Source organism: Blastomyces dermatitidis, assembly GCF_000003525.1.
Source record: "Blastomyces dermatitidis ER-3 genomic scaffold supercont1.11, whole genome shotgun sequence".
NCBI classification, from domain to species: Eukaryota; Fungi; Ascomycota; class Eurotiomycetes; order Onygenales; family Ajellomycetaceae; genus Blastomyces; species Blastomyces dermatitidis.
The window spans coordinates 1675904-1697863 of record NW_025544784.1 but is presented as its reverse complement, the minus strand read 5'-3'; the positions used below and the strand labels follow the sequence as shown (position 1 = coordinate 1697863).

Below are 21960 nucleotides of genomic sequence, written 5' to 3'. Positions count from 1 at the left end.
ACTCAGTAGAGGCTTCAACAGAAGGAGAGTGGTAACTGTTTTCTGCATAGATTTGATGTAACTTTAGAGTAATCTAGACAGGCATGCAGAGGTTCCTCAGCGTATTGCAATGCTCTCTTTAAAAGGCTCTTGATTTTTGAAAGTATCTATTAGTTGAAAATATATATTGTGCCTCCTCCATCAAAAGTAAGTTACTTATGGTTAACTTCCTTTCGTTGGTTGACAGTCGCCTGCAACGCCGTCGTTGGCTGCAGTAAATAGAGTAGTGTGGCACAGCGCAGAACTTTCACCTTTCTCAGCTTGTCTTCTGTCCCCGTATGTGAGTCACCTTCACACCCTCTCCTTTTCTTTAGTTTCTTCAATTGACTCGAGTTTCTGATTGTATAGTTACCGTCTATTTTGCTCCTCTTTCTCTTGTCTTTGCTGTATTATTGTCTTGGCGTTCTGTTGCGCTGCTGTTCATTGCTCTTCAACTTGTCTCAGCGCGCCAGGTGAGCGAGCTCCTCTCGACGCGCCCCACCCAGTCCATTCTGGCGCTGTGTAATCGTTGGCATGACGTCGACGGGGAAAGCTTGTGGATACTGACATTGTTCTCCCAGACTCGGACTATTTAATCGCCTGGGCTTATGTCTCAACAGAGGCCACAAGCTGTGCCGCCGGATTATCCAGAACCCTTAGAAGCACGCAGCTCTATCGAACCTTCCGCCCTTCAGCCACATGGCGTTGGATCTAATCCGAAAGACGACGACGACGACGACGACACCACAGGAAGCCCTGACCTTAATGGAGAATCCAGTTTCACGGAGAGCCAGCAATTAGACGAAGACATGGATAGGACACGCGACGACAGCTCATTGTCTGGCAATGTGGCACAGACCATGCTTCCCCGCGACAGACAGCGGAGGACAGCCACGTATGACTATGCGTACGAGAAGTCCCTGAGCCACGCGGAGGCAAAACTATTCTACCAGCGACATCAGCTCGAGTCCAAATACGTGGACGGCGAAATTCCCCAGAGCCCAGCTCTGTCTTCCCGGTCAACGACCGTGCCCGTCATGCCAGCTGGGGAAGGTGAAGGCGAATATCTGAGCAGGCCAGCAAGCATAGCATCGCGCATAAGTAGTCAAGGGAATGCGCCATTAGCACACGGTCAGCCTTCTGTCCCGGAAACACGCTCTGGCTACAGTCCGGTCTTAAGATCCCAGCCCACCTCGCCTCTTCAGCGTAAACCCTCAGACGGTTTCACGACTCTGGATCGACCGAGTCGAAATATTGCCCCACAATCTTCGATACCGAATGAACCTAAACCACATCTACCTTCTGCGGAAGGGGTATATGGGACTGGGGTTGGGACTGGGGCAGGATTTGGTGCTACTCAAGGCCCTGGCGGGTTTGCGTCTAGCGACGATGCAATTACAGCTGAACTGCGCATTATTTGCCAGAAGATCCAGGGTCTTCTGGATATGAGGCAGAAATATATTCGACTCTCATTGCAGACATCGTCAGATAACCCACGGGACCAACCGGGTTGGACTATATACCCTCCTCCACCTGAGCCGGCATGGGATGGTGAAACGTATCCTCCTGGGACGGGAAGCATGTCGAATAGTATGATGATAAGTGGAGCGCAACGCACTGCGACCAATCCCAAAAGTGAAGCAGTACCTCCATCCCCTGCCCGAAAGAAGCGAAAACTCGGCCAGGATATTGGCGAAGATTTCTTCCTGGAGGATCTGTTGCCAGTGCCGGGACCGTCGCAAATGACCTTTGCACTTGACGAAAACAGTGTATATCAGGTTTACGAGAGTGAAGAAGCTTGCGAACAGAAGCAGCCTATTTTCCATATTCCCTCCCTTCGAGAATTTTACATGGATTTGGATACCGTCACTGAAGTATCCACTGACGGCCCAACTAAGAGTTTTGCTTTCAAGCGTCTAAGCTATCTGGAGGGCAAATTCCAACTTCATGTGCTTCTCAACGAATACCAGGAGATGGCAGATAGCAAAAAGGTACCCCATAGGGACTTTTACAATGTTAGGAAGGTCGATACTCACGTCCACCACTCTGCCTGCATGAACCAGAAACATCTTCTGCGATTCATCAAGAGTAAGATTAAGAAATCGCCTGATGAGGTCGTTCTGTTCAGAGACGGCAAGCACTTGACATTGAGGGAGGTGTTCGAAAGTATCAACCTGACGGCTTACGATCTCAGCATTGATACGCTCGATATGCACGTAAGTTCCTTTTCACTCTCCGTTCCACCGGTTAAGGACCACACTCATTCCAATTGTATGTCATAGGCACATAAAGACTCGTTCCATCGATTTGACAAATTCAATCTAAAATATAACCCTGTCGGGGAATCGCGCCTTCGAGAAATCTTCCTCAAAACGGACAACTTCATCAAAGGACGATATCTCGCGGAGATCACTAAAGAAGTAATCTCAGATCTGGAATCCAGCAAGTACCAGATGGCGGAGTGGCGTATATCTATTTACGGAAGATCTCTAGATGAATGGGACAAGCTAGCCGCTTGGGTAGTTGACAATAAGCTCTTTTCCCCGAACATCCGCTGGCTGATTCAAGTTCCCCGGCTATACGATGTCTACAAATCTAGCGGGATGATGGAAAACTTCGAAGAAGTTATCAGAAATGTCTACCAGCCTCTGTTCGAGGTGACGAAAGATCCGTCAAGTCATCCCAAGCTTCATATCTTCCTACAACGCGTGGTTGGTTTCGACAGCGTTGACGACGAGAGCAAGCCAGAGCGTCGGTTGTTCCGCAAGTTTCCGATTCCGAAAAAGTGGAATACCAAGCAGAACCCACCTTACAGCTATTGGATCTATTTCATGTTTGCTAACATGGCATCGCTGAACAACTGGCGAAAGCAGCGGGGGTTCAACACCTTTGTGCTGCGACCTCACTGTGGTGAAGCGGGCGACCCGGACCACCTGGCCGCTGCGGTACTTTGTTGCTATGGAATAAGCCACGGTATCCTGCTGCGCAAGGTACCATTGCTCCAGTACCTCTATTATCTGGATCAAATTGGTATTGCAATGTCGCCATTGAGCAACAATGCTCTGTTCCTGACTTATGACAAGAACCCATGCGCTAGCTTCTTTAGGAGGGGTTTGAACATTTCCTTATCGACTGATGATCCCTTGCAGTTTGCTTTCACAAAAGAGCCGCTGATCGAGGAATATGCTGTTGCCGCGCAGATATACAAATTTAGCGCTGTGGACATGTGCGAATTGGCAAAGCATTCCGTGGACCAATGTGGATTCGAACTTTCTCTCAAACATCGATGGTTGGGCCCGACATGCCATCGTCCCGGTGTGGAAGGCAATAATATGGCGAAGAGTAATGTCCCAGATCTCCGGGAGCAATTCAGGCAGGAGACATTGCTCGGAGAGTTGACTCTGTAAGTTTTTCCTGAGCCCTGAAACATCTCACGGTTATTTTTGGTAGAAAGAGGGCGCTGACATTACTATTCACGCCCCAGAATCGAAAGATACGCATCGGTCTTGTCTACTCCGGGAATGCGACCATCATCGCAATCACAAGCTTCCTTTACATCTCCCGTAGCATCACTAGGTAAACCAACCTCTTTGAATTCCATCTCATAGTGTATTTTGCACACACTCATTGGATGACCATCGTGGTAGGCCAAATACCAGACTCCTTTCTCCCGCGCCCAGCAATGTCTGTCCAGCAACCGAACCCCTCGGCCCCCAATTTCCCGACAACTTCTGCTCGATTCCCAACCTCCCACTCTAGCACGGACCTTCACTCCCAAAACCACCACCCACAAGGACAAGGACATGGACAACCTGCAACTGCAGCGGCGTCGCCAATACCAGACGCGAATATAAGCCGCTCTGCCTCCCTTTCTAATACCCAGGCCATGCACCACGTGCCCGCCCAAACCCCTGGCCCATTCGCACAAGCGAAAGTACAAGGGTCCGCCGCTCCTTTCCCCACGGGCCCCTTAACAGCTGCTGGCACCGTACCTGAACAAGGGATATTCCCGGGAATAGTGCACGCACACGTACGCCGTGGCACGGACCTAGGTAGCGGAGAGGCTGCTGTTGACGGCGCGGATGGAGACGGTCCTCATCAACACCAACACCAACATGACCAACACCAACAGCAGGAGCAAGATCTGGGTAAAGCGAACGGGAAGAAAACGAATGTATTTGATGTCGGGAATGGCGACGAGGATGAGGATGAGGATGACGACGATGAAGATGGGGAGGACAGAGAGAAGGACTGGACGTGGGGGGCGGATGGGGTTGCTGAGGAAGAGAGGTATTATCATGACGACCACCACCACGATGACGATGATGATAGCGCGCTTCCCTGGGTATAGATTCATAGATGGATAGATGGATCGATGGAATGGAATGGAATCCGATGGTGTAGTATGATGGTGATATGATTCTTTTTTTTGGTGATTTTGGTATAGTTTATTATAAATTGGACTGGGATTTAAGACTTGGTGAATCGAAGGGGAGGGATGGGGATTTTCTGTCATATTCGATTTTATTTGGGGGCTTGCACTTCACCTTTCCCCCCTTTCTTATTTTTTATTTCTACTTTTGTTCAAGGCCAGGACGCCCCTATAGGCTTCCCACTTGCCCTCTATATTTCCGTTGTTAACCCAGACCCATTTTATGGTTCATGTTTTCAAAACACGCCGGTTCCCCCATCCCCCTCTCCCACCCGCGGAGCGCTCTTGTTCTAATCTTGTTCGATTTTCAACAATCTTCCAGAGAGGAGTCAGGGAAGGGGGATGGATACAAGGGGTGGAAGCTGGCTGATTTGATGGAAACTAACGTGCAAAACTTTAGACCAGTGTTGTTGACTTTGTAAAGTCCTCGGGACCTTTGAATGACATATATGGAATTTTTTTTTTTTCTTCCCCTTCCCTTTCCAAAGCAACAGGCTCTGGGAGTGCATGTCAGAGGAGAAACTCTACCATGAACAGAGAAATATGAATGATTCTCGATGCAGGCCGCATATATATGTACAAGAAAAGTAGATGGTAATTCAATAGTGCGGATAGATTGAAGGAAAGGAAACAAACAAATATATAAATACCCCCAACTCACTCGCTCAGCTTTAGCTGACTAACTCTGTATAATTGCGCAAGTGCGGAAGGAAAATGGAACACATGCAATGGGAAAAAAGAACTCATCCCATGAAAGAAGCATCTATCTAGCCGCCCACAAGAAAAAAATAAAGAAAAAAGAGAAAAAAAACTGGCAATTATATAGACATTGTATTCTTTCAAAGAGGAAGCAACGGAAGAACAGGAAAAATAAATATTAAAAATCACTAAAAGAGTGCTTATCCAGGGGAATGACATATGCATTTCTTCCCACGAACGATTTGGAAAACAAGGCAGACAGACAATGGAGCGGAAGGAGAGAACAGCAGCGGAACCAATCCTGGCATGAAGAATAGATTTGAAATGAGAAAAAAAGCGATGGAACAGAGCTGGTTATGTACGTATATATGCCCTAGCCAGCGTATCCCATAGCATACTCAAACCCCATTTCCTGTTTTGAGAACAACGAACAAGGAAACGCAAGAGGAAAAAATCCCAAGAATTCTAGGAAGAAGATGAAGGTAGCCGCTGTTAACAAGAAGAATATCTGGAAAAAGACCCCGAAAAAAAAAAAAAAAAAAGGAAGGAAGGAAGACAAAAGGAAGACAAAAGAAGCAAAAAAGGAGTCTAGGGTCCCCATCCTCCCGCATCGCTGCCATCATTAAATCATTGTTATGATGGATAAACAGAAAAAAAGGATAATAACAATAATACTCACAATAACAACAACAGGTAGCGCGCTCAAATAGCCCAACTGCCCCTACGCGCCCTCGCCCCCCACGCATCCATCCCAGACCCGTCGTTCGGCTGCTGATACCGATCCGCCTTCGCCATCCTCGGCTGCTGCCTCGCCCACTCATAGATATACAACCTCAGCGCTGTCCAGCGCATACACGCCCCCGACGATATCGCATTCTCACCCATGCCAACGCCCTCGGGGGCACCCACGTATCCCTTCGCGTTAGCGCGCTTGTCGTCCTTCCGTAGCTCCTCGACGGGGATGCGCGAGATCTTACTGAGTTCCTCGTCGTAGTCACGCGCTAGACAGGGGTAGCCGAGGGAGAGGTAGTTGTATATTTGTGTTACGAAGGTGTCGGTGAATTCGCGCTTGATGTCTTGTTCTTGGAGGAGGAGTTCGTCGATGTTGTCGAGGTCTGGGTTGGAGGGGGGTGGGGTTGTGGGGAGTTGGGAGGGGGTATCTGGGCTGAATGGGAGGGTGGATAATGTCATTGTCGCTGTGGAGGCTGTGGTGGACGTGGTGACGCCGTTTAGGCTTTGGAACGAGAATTTTTCATTATTGGAGACAGCGGGTGTGATTATTCCCGGCCTGGGTATAGGCGAGGATGACTGCTCTGGCTCTTTGGATCGGCGACACAGACCCATCCACAGGCCGCCATCGTCGCAGTCACGAGTATGGGCGTTTGGACTCCATAGTCCTTCGCATCTCACGGGATCTGCGCAGTTATCGGCATGGTGCGGGGCAGGGGGGCGGTCGACATCGCACCGGGTAGCTTGGGGTGATAAGCTTTTGGGAAAGACAATATCTTCTCCAAGCATTGGTGGGCTGGTGTATTCGTTCAGCTGGTTAAACCCTGTCGCCTTCTGCCACCCGTCTACGCCTGCCTGACGGGCTGCTTTTAAGACTTCGTTTTCTGCCGCCTGCCTAGACGCTATTGCAGCAGCTGAGAACCGTGACTGGCCAGCTTCAAACTTCTTTTGCCGGGCTCTCATTTCAGACTCCTCCTTGTGCCTTCTCATCTCATCCAGTTCCCAGCTGAGGTCAATGGTTGATTCACGCCGGAATTTCAAAAAGTCCAATTGCATGTCGCGAAGTGATATACCCATACTGTCGCCGTCGTCGTCCGTTGTGTCCTCTTCTTCTCGACCGATGGCAAAGTGAGAAACAGTCTGATGGACTTGTTCGTTAGGGAAGGCCGCAAGGGCTTGATCCCTGAGCAGCTTTTGTGCCGAACGTGAAGCCAAAGACAGTAAATAGTTGGAGTACCTCTCATCACTGCTCTCGTGCAACAGGCGTTCTTCCGCGTATCGTCTGTTGCTGCTAATATTGGACAGAGTAGAAGGAGAAGTAGGAGGCGACGGAGCTGGGGATTTCTCAGATTCCTCGCTGCTAATTGATGGTATTGCTGGAAGAGCTGGGATTTGGAATGTCCGCCCTTTTTCCTCTTGCCGACGGAGGATATTAGCATAGGAATATCGGGATTCCGTACTTTCTGGGGCGGACAGCTTCTGCTGCGAAGCTGCGGATGGAGACGATAGCCTATGCTCTGGGTATTCCGCCGTGCCGCGTACAAGACATTTCTGACGCACTGAGCGTGTTGCAGTTTCAATTAGCTGCGGGGTGAATTTTCCGGACGGGTCTGAACCCGATGATGACTGTCCCGATCGTATTGGGAGATTTTGATGGCGAGGCATGTGATGCCCAGAAGCAGATTTCGATTCTCCATTTCCAGCGGCATTATCGGGAGGATTAACTGGGTCGGTTCCTTGTAATTTTTGGCGGCGGTGGTCCAGTGTAGTCTCAACCAACTGTGGGGCTATTCGACCCGCCGACCCAGAGGTGGGCTTAGGGCCCCTGGAGGACCGTGAAGTGGTCTCGATAGGCTCAGGAACAAATTTCCTTTTGGGAGAACCATCTTCCGAACTTTTGACGCTCTGCAGGCGTTGTTTCTTATTCCTTGAGCTGCTCGTAGAAGTTTCAATCGGTTGCGGCAAAGTTGATCTCGTCTCCTGTTCCGCAGGTCCCTGTGAATGCGGAAGATGCCGGGGAGATGTAGGTTGAGAGGCGGCGGGGTCGGAGCGGTCGTTTGGCGAGGGTTGTTCCGGCCGGTTAGGAACGATAGTCTTTTGGTCTTTAGCTTCAGGATATCGATCATTTGTTGCTGATATCCTGGAAAGATTGTAATTGGATGCAAACGGGTTGGAGGAGCGGGACGAGACCTCGATGGGTTGGGGAAGCACTCTCCGTCCTGTAGGAGCGGGAAGGGTCTCATCCATCATGGGGGCGGAAAGCGAAGCACAAGCCCTGTTGATATTTTAAACAGGCCGGGTGCTCCGTAGAATAAGGCCGTCATCTACAATTGGGACATCATAGAGAGAGTATAGAGTTTGGAGGGAAGAAGAGCTATTTGGCCCCTGGATGAAAACCTGATTAGAACTTTAAGGGAAAAAGTCATGCGGTGGTTGTGACTGACTAGAGCCTCGAAGCCCGACTCCGTCAGTCATTGATAGGCCCCGTCTAGGCCCGAAACCCTCGCAAGTTAGACGTGGCGCTTGACAGCGGCTGGGAGGGGTGGGGTGTTGCGGTGAAACAATAATTGGGAGGCGGCGGGGGATGGATGCCAAAGAGCGCGCGGTTAAGATGTCTCGCAACAACAGGGCAAAAAGGATGGAGAAGACAGACTGATATAGAGAATCGAAATGCAAGAACAACACCCAGAGAGAGAGACTGGCTAACTGCAGAGAAAGAGGAAGAGAGCGAGATGTTGCTGGCAGGAAAACCGGAGTGCTGTAGTGTGTAGTTATGCGGATGGGGGATGGGAATGGGTTGGGAATTGGGGATGATGAGCTGGATGACTTGGCCTGGTCCGTGTGCCGGGTGGGGCCCGGTGTACCGGTACTTGGCCACGCAGCTGGCGACAGCTATTGCCGCGTGGATGTGGGCGGCAGACGATGTATAGGTACTCGGATTGGCATTCTAAAATTATCGCTTGTGCTATGCTGTTCCAATGGCTGATATATAGTTTCTCTTGTATTCCATTCTGATAATATTAATTAATAATGGTCAACCCCCAGCAGAAGACCCCTGCTTGAGCAAGCTCCCCCAGGCTTAACTACGGAGTAGTTTTAGTCAAGTTACTCAGTTAATGGCGCCGCTAGCAGCCCACATGAAGGTATGGTATCGACATACAGTACATAGCAACCAACCCCCACAAGTCGGTTCTATCCAAGGGCAAATCCATGGTATGTATACTGGCGAGATCTCTGGTTTACTGGCTTCCCAGACTTTCTTCCGAATATAGCTAGCTATAATATGAGCGGAAGTTGATTAGCCTTGACATAACCATAAATCCTAGTAACTGATTGTGTCATAGTAAAATCAAAGCATGCATTCGAGCTCGAAATAACTTGTCTAAAAAATATATTTGTATCATTATTCATGCGCAACATGGAATACCAAACGAACGTTGCGCTCCAAAATTCTATCTTATGACGCCCCTGCTGCTCTAGCTAACCCCAGGCCAAGCCCGTCATTCCGCAGCTCTGCAACTGTAGCTATGAGCCCGATCGCCCCAGTCTTGATGGCGCAGATCCGGATACCCAGGGTGGTGGACCTGAAGCTCATCTCCATGACATTCAGATTGCCTAGCGCGAAATAAGAAAGAGTCAGGAAAAGCGCATTCTTAAACAACCAGCGCCCCGATTGTAAGTATTTATGGTATTCCGGCGAAGAAGGAGGAAAATCTTACGAGTACAACGTGCACCAGCTTCCTCGGTCGGAACTAGCCGATTTGACTCCCTTGCTGCGAGGGAACTGATCGATGATGGTAACTGTGTGTGTGTTGAAGGGGTTAAGGACTTTAGTGACATAGACTGCTGGTATTTGCTGAGGCCGCTATGTGGAAGCTTACTGCACTGTCCAAAGGGAGTTGCGTAGTGTACGCAATGTCCCTCAAAACCAGCACGGTCACATAAATATGCCTGCAGTTGAGAGTGTTGAGATCATGACCTCTTCCATCGGTCTGAGTCCGTCATTGCCAGGATTGATGAAGATACTCTGCTCAAGTGGTGCTGCAGAAACGGAGAGGGCGAACGAGAGCAGGATCGGCAGGCTGATGATGGATTTCATGGATTTCATGCTTGACAGAGCTGCCTGCAGAATTTTATGTAGCGGATTGTTGAATTTAGCGCGTTTGGAGATGGCATTCAGAAACCAAGAGCTGATTGTAGAATACAATATAAGTGACTGATTTCTCTTGAGAACTCTCGCCTTCTGTGAGAAAGGAGGATTAAATAACCCGGGTGCTTGTTTTTCGCTCGACTATTGTGGCGGACATATTACTTGCGAAAACAGAATTTTCCCAGGCCCCCCTGAAAATTAGTAGCAAAACACCACCAAAAAATCAAAATATCCGCATTTCTCTAGAATCATTCAATATCATCCAATACACGTCTTTTTCAATCAAATATCATCCAAATACGCGTCTTTCTTACCTTTATCATCAAATTCACATATATCAATCAACTCTTTTTTCAATATGCCTCACAATGCCCGCTGTCCTGCTGCTTTGCAAGCCTGTACAAAGACTCCTATTCTGCACCTCAGTCTCCTCAAACTACCTGTTTCAGAAGTTCTGGATAATGGAGAGAATCCAGTCAATGATGAGATAGAGGAGCAGATGAATGAGAAGAATATAGAGACTCAGTCTGAGGATCCTTGATATCCATGAATCCCTACACCTGAGTCTGATATCTCATACAGATTGTATGAACAGGTGATTATCAATGAGATAAAGAATAAGAGAGATGACAAAATGATTAATGAGTAGAAAGAAGAAGAAGAATCAGAAGAATGAATCTATAATTTCTACAATCAATTCTTCTATACAGATCTCTCAAATGTCAGTGATTATATTCCCTTCTTCAGCTCTGGCAGCTTCAACTTCATTCAATATGACATTCTCAAGTGAGATAATCAATGTGATGATGATGAAATATATGATGAAAGGAATAGAAGAACTGAATTCACAATCTCATTATCATCCACATTCAGATCTGCTGTTGAATCTTCCATCAAATCCACCGTTGAATCTTCCATCGAATACACTGTTGAAATCTTCCATCAAATCCACTGTTGAATCTTCCATCAAATCCGCCGTTGAATCTTCCATCGAATACACTGTTGAAATCTTCCATCGAATCCACCGTTGAATCTTCCATCAAATACACTGTTGAAATCTTCCATCGAATCCACCGTTGAATCTTCCATCAAATACACTGTTGAAATCTTCCATCGAATCCACCGTTGAATCTTCCATCGAATCCACCGTTGAATCTTCCATCGAATACACTGTTGAAATCTTCCATCGAATCCACCGTTGAATACACTGTTGAAATCTTCCATCGAATCCGCCGTTGAATCTTCCATCGAATCCGCCGTTGAAATCTTCCATCGAATCCGCCGTTGAATCTTCCATCGAATCCGCCGTTGAAATCTTCCATCGAATACACTGTTGAAATCTTCCATCGAATCCGCCGTTGAATCTTCCATCGAATCCGCCGTTGAAATCTTCCATCGAATCCGCCGTTGAAATCTTCCATCGAATCCGCTGTTCCATCTCCAATTCAAAGCAGTCCAATACCTCAATTTGATGAATACTTCAATTGATTGACAAGGGAACAGTTGCTTCATATGAATATTGACAAGAGTATATTTCAAATTATAAGAGATGAGTTAAAAAGTCCATTATAACAGACAAAATTGCAGAAATTCAAATCATCTTTATTCACTATTTATAGTGATGAGAACAGATCTCATACTGCTTTCACTTCTAAATTTATATTATAATGAATTGTAATCTGAATCTTTCTAATTATTATAATACTATTCTATATAAGTAGATCTGAAATATTCTTTTATATCTTTTTCTCTTATGAAGTTCTCAACTGTATGATGCAAAAAAAAGCTTCAAAATCTTCATCAAATCTCTTCAGAATTGAAGAGATATCTGATATGATCTTTGACATTCTCTAGCAGTTTCAAAGCAGTGAAGATTTCATTGAATTCAATATACACAGATGATAATCAATGCTTCACATGATCTCAGCAGATATATAATCATTCTTAAGAAGGTGTACAATCTTGTTGATGGTGAAATCACAGAGTTGAGGTGACATATTGATGATAAAGGTAAGAAAGACATATATTTGGATGATATTTGATTGAAAAAGACGCATATTGGATGATATTGAATGATTCTAGAGAAATGCGGATATTTTGATTTTTTGATGGTGTTTTGCTACTAATTTTCAGGGGGGGCTGGGAAAATTCTGTTTTCGCAAGTAATATGTCCGCCACAATAGTTAAATATTTAAGGCGACGGGGCGACGGGAATTTCGTGGCGTGCGTCCAGCAGGAAGCTTCATGGAACATGTCTGCCCGCATTTCTTGTCAGCCCGTGCGGGACAAGCCGTTGACTTGCCCTATGTATCAACAGGGCTGTTTTTTTTATATTTTTTTTAATTACATATAGGTGCCATGTCATGTATGTATGTACATACAGACTTAAAACCCTGGTGTCGGTCGTGGTGGTGGTGGTGCAGCTGCAAAGGAGCATGGCCCCAATCTTGATGAGTGAAGGCATCCTGAGCCAGTGCTCAACACAATTTGTTAGGCAACACACGCTGTCCCAACAATGGAACTGCTCTGTCCTGATGCAGGTTCAATCATCCTTACTGGAGGAAATGGTTGTTAGTGCATTGATTTCTGGTTGAAGGGGGGAAAGGCAACCTGGTATGTTGTTGAACTAAAAGTTCCATCGGAGAATGTAAACTGAACCGCATTTGAAATTTGCAGAGATAGTGGCAGCTAGATCAGTATAGCTTCACGAAACGCTAGTGGTATATATATATCACTCTGAATACAACGGAAAATGGGGAAAGGGGACAAAATGATGGAGGATATGGTCCCCCGGTTATTCTTTATTTGGCAATCTATTTACATACAAATGATAAGGGTCGAAGCAAAACGCATCGGACAAAAAGACATGGACAATTCATTGCAATAACATTGATAATAGATACATAAAGAATAATCCATACAAGTAGCTAAAGATAACCGAAAATGGGGTATATACATACAAGAAGAACACAGGCCATTGAATCATGACATGCCAGACAGGGTCTGATGTGATGTAGGTATAACGTCAGAAAAAGACATAATAGGAAAAAGTAAACATTTAATGAAATAAAAGAAATAAAGTGAAATAAGGAAATTTCAGTCAAAAAAAAAAAAAAAAAAAAAAAAAAAAAAAAAAAAAAAGAGAAAAAAACATGCCCAAATCCCAAACGCTGTACATGCTGAATGCCCATAGATAATACAAGATGACACGCCGCGAACATAAATGCCATCCATATTCCCTGATGATGAGTACCCTCCTTATCCAAGAGCCAGCATATAAATCATACGCACAAAAAATATATAAAAAGAGTTGAACAAAATGCCGCCCATGGTTGTACTCCGTTCCGCTTCGCAAATATTTCGATAGATGTTGAATATAATAAAAAGACAAAATGAAAAGGGGGTATAATAAAGAGGAAGAGCTGGAAACTGGAAAATAGAGGGACGGGACAGCGAGGAAAAAAAAGAAAAAAAGAAAAAAAAAGGTGGCGCTGCATCGAGCCATGAAGGACAGGCGAGAGGTTTAGGAGACATTTAGATGAATGTGAGTAGTAGGGAGCTTGCATCGCTTGTATAAAGGTATGGATGCGACCTCCTTTATTCTCCCTCACTAACCTTCCGACGTTTACTCGTAAAAGTTTCTTCCATATCACTAGATGGTAGCAAGTCTCTCTGGGGAGCGTCCTATACGCCCATCCACCATATCGTCGAGATGGCTCTCGGCGTACCTAACAAAAATGCTCGCCGACTCGCTCCATCCACTGCAATTCATACCCGAAGAGCTGCTTGATGACGAGGACATGATGGACATTGACATCGACCATATCCTATCTTCACCCGAAACATCCCGATGGGCGGCAAAATCAAATGGATTTAAGATTGCGGAATTCACCCTGCTGGACGGCACGCTATAGTTGCCTTCAGTATCCGTATCATCGTGGCTCGCAGAATCGGTGGGATCTGGGTTGGCGGGGGTCCAGGGATATACCCGATCCTCATCGAGAAGGTGTGACAAGCCGGGTTGCTCATCACACCAATATGGGATGACCAGCAAGAAGACATCTTCCTCGTTATCGTGTTCCTCCATCAGAGGCAGAACGTAAAATAGGTAAGGGTTGGGGCTCTCGATATCGTCGATGTCACTGAAGGTTGATGAGCTGTAGGCCAATTCATCGTTCCCGCCATTTTCAGAGGCCGAGGTAACTTCGATGATCTCGAAGTCAGCCTCTGCTTGGTCGTCGTCGGAGAAAGAAGAACGGGGGTCGCAGCGAGACTGAGGACCCGTGACTGTCGGATTGAGCTGCGGTGGGCGGTTTGCTGTGTGCACGGGGGGAACCTCATCCTGTTGCAGTATCCTGTCCATGGAGGCTGGCGTAGTCATGTTAATGGAGGTGAGGGGAGGCACAAGGAGTGGAGGAGGCGACAGGTACTAGAATTGTCCGTATAAAGCTCAAACAACAGGCGATATATTACACCTAGTGGTACTATTGAGGGACTGTGAATGACTATGAGGAGGGTCGATATCAAAATAAACAGAGAGGAAAAGAAAGTACTAGATAAGATAAAGTTATGTATATAAACGACCTAAAAAGCAAGGAACAATAAAACTTGACACTTGATACACAAATACGTATCGGACAGACCAATAGGCAGGATCATCTGGAAAATGAAGGAAAGGTAGGCCAAGTGAACAGAACCAGGGAGGGTTCCTTGTTAATTCGATGGTTAACCTGAAAAGGTACTTCCATGCGTCTCTTCCTGAGAGGAAAATAGCTCTTATATGTACTCAGTCTTCGGGAGGCCCGATCGCTTTGAATTTGGAGCCCAAGGCATATCCTTGTTCCGCGGCAACTTGGGACCGGGCATCGAGCCTGGGGTAGGCTCTCAGAGTGCCGCTACCTTCTCATTGCGCTAGCGTAAAGACGGAAGAAGGCTAGCTTGATGAATTATCCCGGTCGTTTATCGAGGCCTCTACTAAATGTATGTTAATTTTGCGTGAGAGCACTCGCCTCACTTGAACAACGAAGGTCTAGTATTGGCCAAAGTGCTCATCCATTGATAGTGAAGTGCTTATTAGAGTGTCTCCCTGGCCGGCCATGCCTTCCTGGAGAGCCGGGGTATCCTCTGCTGAGCCTCCTCAAAACTGATATGCAACGCGTTAAAATGCTGGGATAGCACCAGCGATGCCATACTAAAGTTAGTACCCGTCGATGGGCAGCTTGGGAAAAGGGTGTTGAAAAGATAGAAACTTCGTATTATTGGATTGTTGGAGTCGCCCCGTTTTCCGCCGCCCAAACTCAGCGATATTGAGATTTTCCAGCCTGGGTTTTCTGTCAAGCAGGAAAAAAAAAAAAAAAGAAAAGAAAAGAAATTACTTTCAAAGCCGGGGTTAATTGCAAAGCTCATTCCGGTCGGGGTAAACCTTGGTTCTCTCACATGCAGGGTTGGGCTTTTTTCTCCTTTCTTTTTCTTCATCGACTTCAGGGTGACAGCAATTTGACGGTAGTCTATTCGAGGTCGAGTAACAATTCACGTCATCTTGAAATTATTAGAACAATAAATCGGTATGAGCACATGCATATGGCGGTACAGCAGCACATTACATGGCCCTGCGTGTACAAAGTTCGTACAAAGCCGGAAATAAGATAATCTATGGTCGAAAAGTGAATATGAGACGCCTGTACTGAACCTTGAAAATCGAAGGGGCAAAATACCTCAAACACGCCACGAAATGCCAGTTTATATCAAAAACTTAGGCAGTGACTCCGGTCTAATGACGTACTAATTAGGGAAATAAAGGTGAGGAAAAGAAGCTGCATCCACGTAAATGTCGTACCTTTTTTTGCGACTACATATTGCATGAGCTTCAGCAGCAACCTGTGTCCCCGAGCTCCCTAACTTCTCGGTGAGAAAACTGACAAGAACAGTCTCCATAAAAGACGCACTAGAAAGTGCCATCAGGAGAATTCAGAAGGCGGCTGAATACCAGCGAATGGCCTGTTGTTCGTTTGACATGGAGGGTGGGAAAAAGACATGTCGGGCACAATGATACCTTGGCGCTCGAGGTCATCTGCGTCGGTTCGTTGAGCCGCCGTTGCTAATTGGCTAACTGGAAGGGAAGGGTGTTTCTAGCGGGCTTCCATAATCCCAGCTAGTGTGTTCAATTTGGGGTGGTGATGTGCAAGGCTGTGGTTCGTCTGATCGGACGGCGAGGAATAGCAAACCCTTAAATGAACCCACACGGTGGCTGGTGCATCATCATCTTTAATAATTAGCATCGTTAGGATATGAGCCATGTATTGACCGCCTCCGCAGATGTTCAGCTGCTGATCTGCACTCTAACGCGTAACTACCAGCCTCAAGGCTCAGATATTACAAACGCCATATTCAAAAATTTCTTCTTGGAGCTTTAGAACACAAATTTCTCTTTCTAAGCAGTCACCGCTTGACCCAGGGTCTCCCTGCAACTATGGCTGCAACTTGAAACAACTATTAGTTTTCACAGAGGCAGTCGGCATCTTAGGTTTCTCAGCCTCGACGGCTAATTGGCGGGTGGGCTGCATATTAACGCATTGTTCGCCCGGGAAGGGTGATACAGCACCATTGGCAGTAAAGAAATCCCACGCGAGCTGAAAAGGGGGGTTGGCGTCCTGGGGCGAGAAAGGGATATGAAAGTGTTGGTCACAAATAGTATCGCATATAGCCAGAAGAACAGGATTTATTCCTCAATCTGCCATAGCAAACATTGCGTCGAGACGAAAAGAGATGGAGTAGACGCTAGTAATCCAGAATCGAGCTCGAGCTTAGAGAGGCAGACGTCGAAGCGGGCGGACATTCCGTACAGTAGCAGAGTAAATTCTTGCCAGCACCTAGTTCGGCAAACGCAATCTGTACTGAGATAAGAACTTAGGAGAAAGAATCAATGCTTGGTTCATATGCGAACTTCAGGCTGGATTTAAATGTATGACTGATTGGCTCCGTACTTGTGTCGTGCGCCAAGGTGGCATATTTCTTGACATGTGAGAGGCAAAAAGGATGTCCCTGAGGACTTTAATATGCCTCCTGACGCAGCGCTTAGTTAGCTGCTCATTGCCTTAGGATTCTGCCACAGGCTGCGGCTGCACTCCAATTTCGTAATAATATAAAAAAAACTGAGAGGTCGAATATTTTGGCATTTCCTGGGTGTTGTTCTTCGCGGGGTGACTAGCCAAACCGGAGGCGCGGCCCGAAAAGCCGATTGGCCCCAGCCCTGAGCTTGAACTGAAAATATACGCAGTGTATGTCGGACGCTGTCCAATTAATCAATCTCGGGAGAAAACGAGAGGGAGTGATCCGCATGGGAACGTCTTTTGCGAACCTAACCGCCCGGAGAGGCACTACTATGCGTAGTCGACCGGCTCGCACAGTAATTGCTCCGATGCCTAGCTACCACACCACACCGAAGGCGACAAAGAGGATAGTTAACTTTTTAATTTTTTTGATCCCGTGCTTGCTACCCCGGATTCTATACCGAGGAATTTCTCCTAGCTGCCCTGAAAGTCCAGGTTACCAAAGAAAGAAACGATACATGATCGCCTCACCGGAGCTTCAAAGGATGGAGTCACTCCTGTCATCCCGCTGGCTCAAACTAGGTTTCGTGATTGATCGGCCACTTATGTCGTGCGGGAGATCGTATTTGACCGTGCAACCCCGTTGTACGGAATTCTATTCGTGCAAGTTTCTATCCTCCGGCCACGGGGGGATGTTGATTGACACCAAACGTGTCAATTCTGACGTGGTTTTGAAAATGCAGCCATGCATCTCGGTGTTACCCATCCCGAATCAATTCGCGTGGGTAGAGGCTCTCTTTGTAAAATGTTGAGTAGGCTGCTCTATTCCTCATTGAAGCTATTGGCTGGCATTTGAAGCTTTCCTCATTCCTCAATATTCCCCCTTCTTTGGCTTATCTAGAACTTCAAGTTTACTAGGGTGTCCTATCAGGTACCCGCATGGAGTACTTTTGGAAGACGGGGGACTCCTATATCTATGCCAGTTGTTATATGTAGCTGTTCGCATGTTATGTTTTCAAGTGTATAATGTCCTCATTATACCGCGTCAATCCTTGGTGATTATTGTATCTTGGGTAGTATATCCGATACAATGCACCTGTACTTCTCTAGGACATATTGTACAACTCACCGATATTCGAGATGAGATCGATTGTGTATGTGTCATTTGATGCTTGAAGCCTTTCAATTGCTCCTGTGAGAGGTTCATTTATTTCGCCTTCTTCTTTCATTCTGGGTGCAATCTTGTTCAAGTCTTGTAGTTTTTGGGTGCAGTTGATCACCTACCTAATTGCTTTGATAGCTAAGACGTAACTCATGTCAAAGATATGAATTAGCTCTTAAAGAATGGCTCTGGCAATTCTCTGAAGAGATAGAACTCACTAAATGTTTCACGCGCTCAAAACTTATGGGGGTGGATGGACAAAAGTGGTTGCCATGCCAAAATAGGCAATTTTCAACTTCATACACACATCCCATCTAATTCACTCATGCATTGCATTCTTTCTTCTCCCCACCCTTTTACACAATTCTCAAGGCAATCTCTCTGCCTCGTCTCCTTGATCACTTCCAAAAGGTCATCCAACAATGCCCACGCTAAAGCAGCTCTCCTGTCAAATAGAATGGGCCGGCTCGAATGTTCCATTCAAGGAGTACGGCACTACCTATGGCGACGGGTTTGTGGAGTGCTATATAGCGATCCCCAATTCGTCTACTCCGTTTTCAATTAATTTGAGATCAAGCGGCTATATTGCGCCAGGGTTAGCTATGTTTGTTTTCATGGATGGAGTATACCAATGCAATCGGAACAGAGATGACCTGCGGCCCATCCCCAGGTCACTAGAGGAAATTAGGAAATTTAGAGATATTAGCTTTAGGGTCCGCCAAAGGGAACAGCGGCTGCCTGACGGTGAATGGATTGGAAGGCACTGGAGGTTCGAGCGTTTCCAGTTGGGTATGTCAAAAGAGAAACAATCCACTGTTTCGAGCGAATCATTGATTTGAAGTTGCTAAATCACGATCTTACAGTCAAATTTTCCGGCAACAACGATGATATTACAAAACACTTTAAAAGATTGGGTACTATACAGGTGGTAGTTCTACGCTGCGCGGCGCATCCAAAGACAAACATAGCTAGAGATGATGGTATATCAGACGGTGCACAGACACCAGAATCCGGGATGTCTCCTGGCTCCGGGGTTGAAGGTATTGCCTCGCAGACCTCCATCCTAGTTACACGTTTTCTAACAATAAGCTCATCTAGATGATGACTCCGTCTCAAGCGACGAGTCGTTCATATACGAACATCACAGCGGTCGATTTCAGGAAGGAAATGGCGAAATTTGGGGAGCCCTCGGAGGGTTGTTTGACGGGCCTCATGACAGTACATGCCATGTCCTGGGGGCTCCACACAAATATAGTTACCCACATTGCTGCCCTGCGTGCCACCACCCCCGTGATAATAACAAAGGAAGGCCTTCTGGGTACCCCCTTGACCATACTGGAGGGTCGTGTCAGCATGCCAGGCTTGCTGAAATAGATTGCCATCTGGACCATACCCGCCAAGAAACGGTAATAGATGCGCCCGATATCCCTCCATGCCGCAGGCAACATTCAAGGGGTCATAACCTACACTCCCACAGTGGATGCTGCATGCATCGATCAAACTTACCACTGAATACTCGTGAAAGTGATTCTCATCCCTCCCTGCCTCCGAATAGGCATCTACATAACATCAGGTCCACAAGCAGAGAAAACCCAGCAGCCACAATTCCTCATGGAGAGGTGCAAGCTGACAGTCTGTTGTTTGTGCCACCTATTCTATTGAATATTAGCCCTCATATACTTGGAGACGTCAATCCCTCCCTCAATAAGAGGGACGAAAAAAGCATAAAATCAGATGATCATGACTACTACGTGATTTCTGATGGCAAACGGGTCCCTGAGAGTTTAGACTATGGCCGCTACCCGCATAACCCCACAGATTCCCGCAGTGGCGCAGACAACAACGGGAGAAAAAAGTCCAAAAGGAGGAGACGGTCTCGTGGCAAGAACAAGAAAGAGGAATATCAAGCAGATTTGAACCAGCAAGACGAAAGCTCAAGATGGGATGGGAATAGTAGCAACCAGGACCGATGTGGCGTCGATGGCGAGGCTACTCCCTGCCCACGGACCGAGAGCAATCAGGCGGACAATACCGATAATGACATTCCACTGCTTCCCGAGGACTGGAATATTCGTGACGAAAATCATCATAGTCCAACTAGGATTAAAAATGACGACTCTAATCCCAATGTTCAACCATCCCCAACAGTACCGAATCAATGTCAAGAACCTTCTACAACGCAGATTCAGGATTTTAGCGAATGTTGGGTCTCACAACAACCTGTTTTCGTTTCTCCAGTGCTCTCGGAGCCTGTTAGAGACGAGCCTCCGCTATATACAGTTCCTGAGTCAGTGGCACATGCGGAATCCCTTACCCATCAGGTTCAATTAGGGCCACAGGCAAGATATGTACACAGGATCAGGACGCCTAAGTACTTGGATACTATGAAAAAGCCGTATGCAGAGTTTGTTTTTAAATACCGCGCTGCGGGTAAGTCTCTTGAGTGTGATATCAGCCCCGGTTCGTGTCACTGAAGGATTTCTTTTCTACTATTAGACGTGATTCAAGAAAAATTCCAGGTAACTGTCGTCTCGGATATTGAGGAGGAGAGAAGAAAACTTGAGGCTCTACCAAGAGTTGAAATTGTAAACCAACTGCTTCGTGCTCAGGTAAGCTATTCAATATCTGCCTTATTAATATCATAATATTCATTGTGGGAATGTAATGTACAACTTGATTAACCACGTTCACAGGGCCTCCTCTCAACTTCCAACATGGCCAGCAATCTTAGCCCCAGAGCCTCACCACCGGCCCCGTTCGCACATCCCCAATCACCCAATGAACGAATGGCGCCCAGTGATGGGTTTCCAAATATGAGCCGTAGTTCACAGAATGCCGGCGGTGGAAATCGGTCTAGCTTCGCTACCAGCGGGGCCCCTCACCCTCCCCCATGCAGTAAGATGCAGCGCAGTGGCTCCGACGGCGGGAATGTAACTACGCAATCTGACAACTGCCCTCCTGTCTCATCAAACCTCAAGCCGGGACAAGCAACGCAAGGTAGCAATGGGGGTAACGGAGGCTGTAATGGAGAGGCATCGTGCACGAGTCAGAACAGCGATAACGGTTTCCATGGCACCTATGATAATAATAACGATTCCCGGCCAAGTTGGGATAGACAAACGGCATATGATGCCCATGTTGGAGAAGAGGGAATGCTTTGGTAATCGAGTGGTTAATTTAGGGGAATGGGGGGTTTGCAAAATGACAATGATTGACAAGCACAGATGATACTCAACGTTCGGGCTGAAGTAGTGGTCTCACTGGGCTGGAAGTAGGGTAGGACGCCTGGAGGTGGCGGAGAGGAGTATCGATACAATCACCATAGGAGCAGTAGATAATTATGACAAGAAATACCCTCTTATGAAACGAAAGTTGGAATTATTGTAAAGCGTGAAACAAAAGGTAGAAGCCCACCCAAAATAAAATAAAACAAAATAACAAAATGAATGAAAAGGGAACCAATAAAGACTGCAGTACAGTACATGAGTCAAATTTCAAAACAATATGATTCGTGAACTTGAACTTAAGCGGGATCTATTCCGGTGCTGGTGTTGTTGCTGGTGCCTTGACTGCTCGACGTGCGCTGCGTCGTATGTTACTGCACATAACTACCCGTGGACGAGCTATCTCGTCTGTTTTTCTGCCATACGTTCTGAGACATCTCATTGGCTTCATATTGCCAATCCGGGCTGTACATAAGGAAGCTCAAGTTGCCTCGCCT

The 21960-nt window shown here is 46.7% G+C and overlaps 7 protein-coding genes across 9 annotated transcripts; 3 read left to right on the top strand and 4 right to left on the bottom strand.

Annotated features, from left to right (window-relative positions):
• Nucleotides 1–126: 126 nt before the first annotated feature.
• On the top strand, nucleotides 127–5317 carry BDCG_08538 (AMP deaminase). The gene is made up of 5 exons (XM_045424324.1): nucleotides 127–491; nucleotides 600–2234; nucleotides 2301–3421; nucleotides 3503–3594; nucleotides 3666–5317. Exons 2-5 carry the CDS (start codon nucleotides 627–629, stop codon nucleotides 4367–4369), a joined length of 3525 nt encoding a protein of 1174 aa, XP_045273057.1. The 5' UTR covers nucleotides 127–491; nucleotides 600–626; the 3' UTR covers nucleotides 4370–5317.
• Nucleotides 4726–8863, bottom strand: BDCG_08537. 2 transcript variants are annotated; one of them, XM_045424323.1, is made up of 2 exons: nucleotides 8323–8707; nucleotides 4749–8263 (listed from the first exon to the last, which is right to left on the bottom strand). In XM_045424323.1, exon 2 carries the CDS (start codon nucleotides 8126–8128, stop codon nucleotides 5852–5854), a length of 2277 nt encoding a protein of 758 aa, XP_045282597.1. In that variant the 5' UTR covers nucleotides 8129–8263; nucleotides 8323–8707; the 3' UTR covers nucleotides 4749–5851. The 2 variants fall into 2 exon arrangements, with proteins under 2 accessions (XP_045282596.1, XP_045282597.1); XM_045424322.1 differs by having other exon boundaries at nucleotides 4726–8863.
• Nucleotides 8864–9215: 352 nt separating this feature from the next.
• BDCG_08536 lies at nucleotides 9216–10163 on the bottom strand. Of its 2 annotated transcripts, none has more exons than XM_045424320.1 (3): nucleotides 9760–10163; nucleotides 9598–9679; nucleotides 9216–9530 (listed from the first exon to the last, which is right to left on the bottom strand). In XM_045424320.1, the coding sequence occupies exon 1, from the start codon at nucleotides 9984–9986 to the stop codon at nucleotides 9816–9818; it is 171 nt and encodes a 56-aa protein (XP_045282594.1). In that variant the 5' UTR covers nucleotides 9987–10163; the 3' UTR covers nucleotides 9216–9530; nucleotides 9598–9679; nucleotides 9760–9815. The 2 variants fall into 2 exon arrangements, with proteins under 2 accessions (XP_045282594.1, XP_045282595.1); XM_045424321.1 differs by having other exon boundaries at nucleotides 9216–9493.
• Nucleotides 10164–10189: 26 nt separating this feature from the next.
• BDCG_17810 (uncharacterized protein) lies at nucleotides 10190–10569 on the top strand (the record flags this gene model as incomplete). The annotated part of the gene is made up of 1 exon (XM_045426868.1): nucleotides 10190–10569. The coding sequence occupies exon 1, from the start codon at nucleotides 10387–10389 to the stop codon at nucleotides 10567–10569; it is 183 nt and encodes a 60-aa protein (XP_045282593.1). The 5' UTR covers nucleotides 10190–10386.
• Nucleotides 10533–12107, bottom strand: BDCG_17809 (uncharacterized protein). Its single transcript, XM_045426867.1, has one exon. It carries the CDS (start codon nucleotides 11538–11540, stop codon nucleotides 10995–10997), a length of 546 nt encoding a protein of 181 aa, XP_045282592.1. The 5' UTR covers nucleotides 11541–12107; the 3' UTR covers nucleotides 10533–10994.
• A 1573-nt stretch (nucleotides 12108–13680) lies between these two features.
• On the bottom strand, nucleotides 13681–14409 carry BDCG_08535 (uncharacterized protein; the record flags this gene model as incomplete). The annotated part of the gene is made up of 1 exon (XM_045424319.1): nucleotides 13681–14409. The coding sequence occupies one exon, from the start codon at nucleotides 14407–14409 to the stop codon at nucleotides 13681–13683; it is 729 nt and encodes a 242-aa protein (XP_045273056.1).
• A 2799-nt stretch (nucleotides 14410–17208) lies between these two features.
• Nucleotides 17209–21692, top strand: BDCG_08534 (uncharacterized protein). Its single transcript, XM_045424318.1, has 4 exons — nucleotides 17209–19028; nucleotides 19103–19279; nucleotides 19338–20848; nucleotides 20933–21692. Exons 1-3 carry the CDS (start codon nucleotides 18662–18664, stop codon nucleotides 20711–20713), a joined length of 1920 nt encoding a protein of 639 aa, XP_045273055.1. The 5' UTR covers nucleotides 17209–18661; the 3' UTR covers nucleotides 20714–20848; nucleotides 20933–21692.
• Nucleotides 21693–21960: the final 268 nt, after the last annotated feature.

What these genes read in the sequence shown, in the direction of transcription:
- BDCG_08537 (XM_045424322.1), bottom strand. Translation starts at nt 8,128, where the DNA reads ATGATGGATGAGACCCTTCCCGCTCCTACAGGACGGAGAGTGCTTCCC.
- BDCG_08536 (XM_045424320.1), bottom strand. Translation starts at nt 9,986, where the DNA reads ATGAAATCCATGAAATCCATCATCAGCCTGCCGATCCTGCTCTCGTTC.
- BDCG_17809 (XM_045426867.1), bottom strand. Translation starts at nt 11,540, where the DNA reads ATGAAGCAACTGTTCCCTTGTCAATCAATTGAAGTATTCATCAAATTG.
- BDCG_08538 (XM_045424324.1), top strand. Translation starts at nt 627, where the DNA reads ATGTCTCAACAGAGGCCACAAGCTGTGCCGCCGGATTATCCAGAACCC. An exon ending in TTGCTCGGAGAGTTGACTCT is followed by an intron (nt 3,422 to 3,502) that starts GTAAGTTTTTCC and finishes TTCACGCCCCAG; the next exon opens with AATCGAAAGATACGCATCGG. An exon ending in ATCTCCCGTAGCATCACTAG is followed by an intron (nt 3,595 to 3,665) that starts GTAAACCAACCT and finishes CCATCGTGGTAG; the next exon opens with GCCAAATACCAGACTCCTTT.
- BDCG_08534 (XM_045424318.1), top strand. Translation starts at nt 18,662, where the DNA reads ATGCCCACGCTAAAGCAGCTCTCCTGTCAAATAGAATGGGCCGGCTCG. An exon ending in GTTCGAGCGTTTCCAGTTGG is followed by an intron (nt 19,029 to 19,102) that starts GTATGTCAAAAG and finishes ACGATCTTACAG; the next exon opens with TCAAATTTTCCGGCAACAAC. An exon ending in TCCTGGCTCCGGGGTTGAAG is followed by an intron (nt 19,280 to 19,337) that starts GTATTGCCTCGC and finishes AAGCTCATCTAG; the next exon opens with ATGATGACTCCGTCTCAAGC.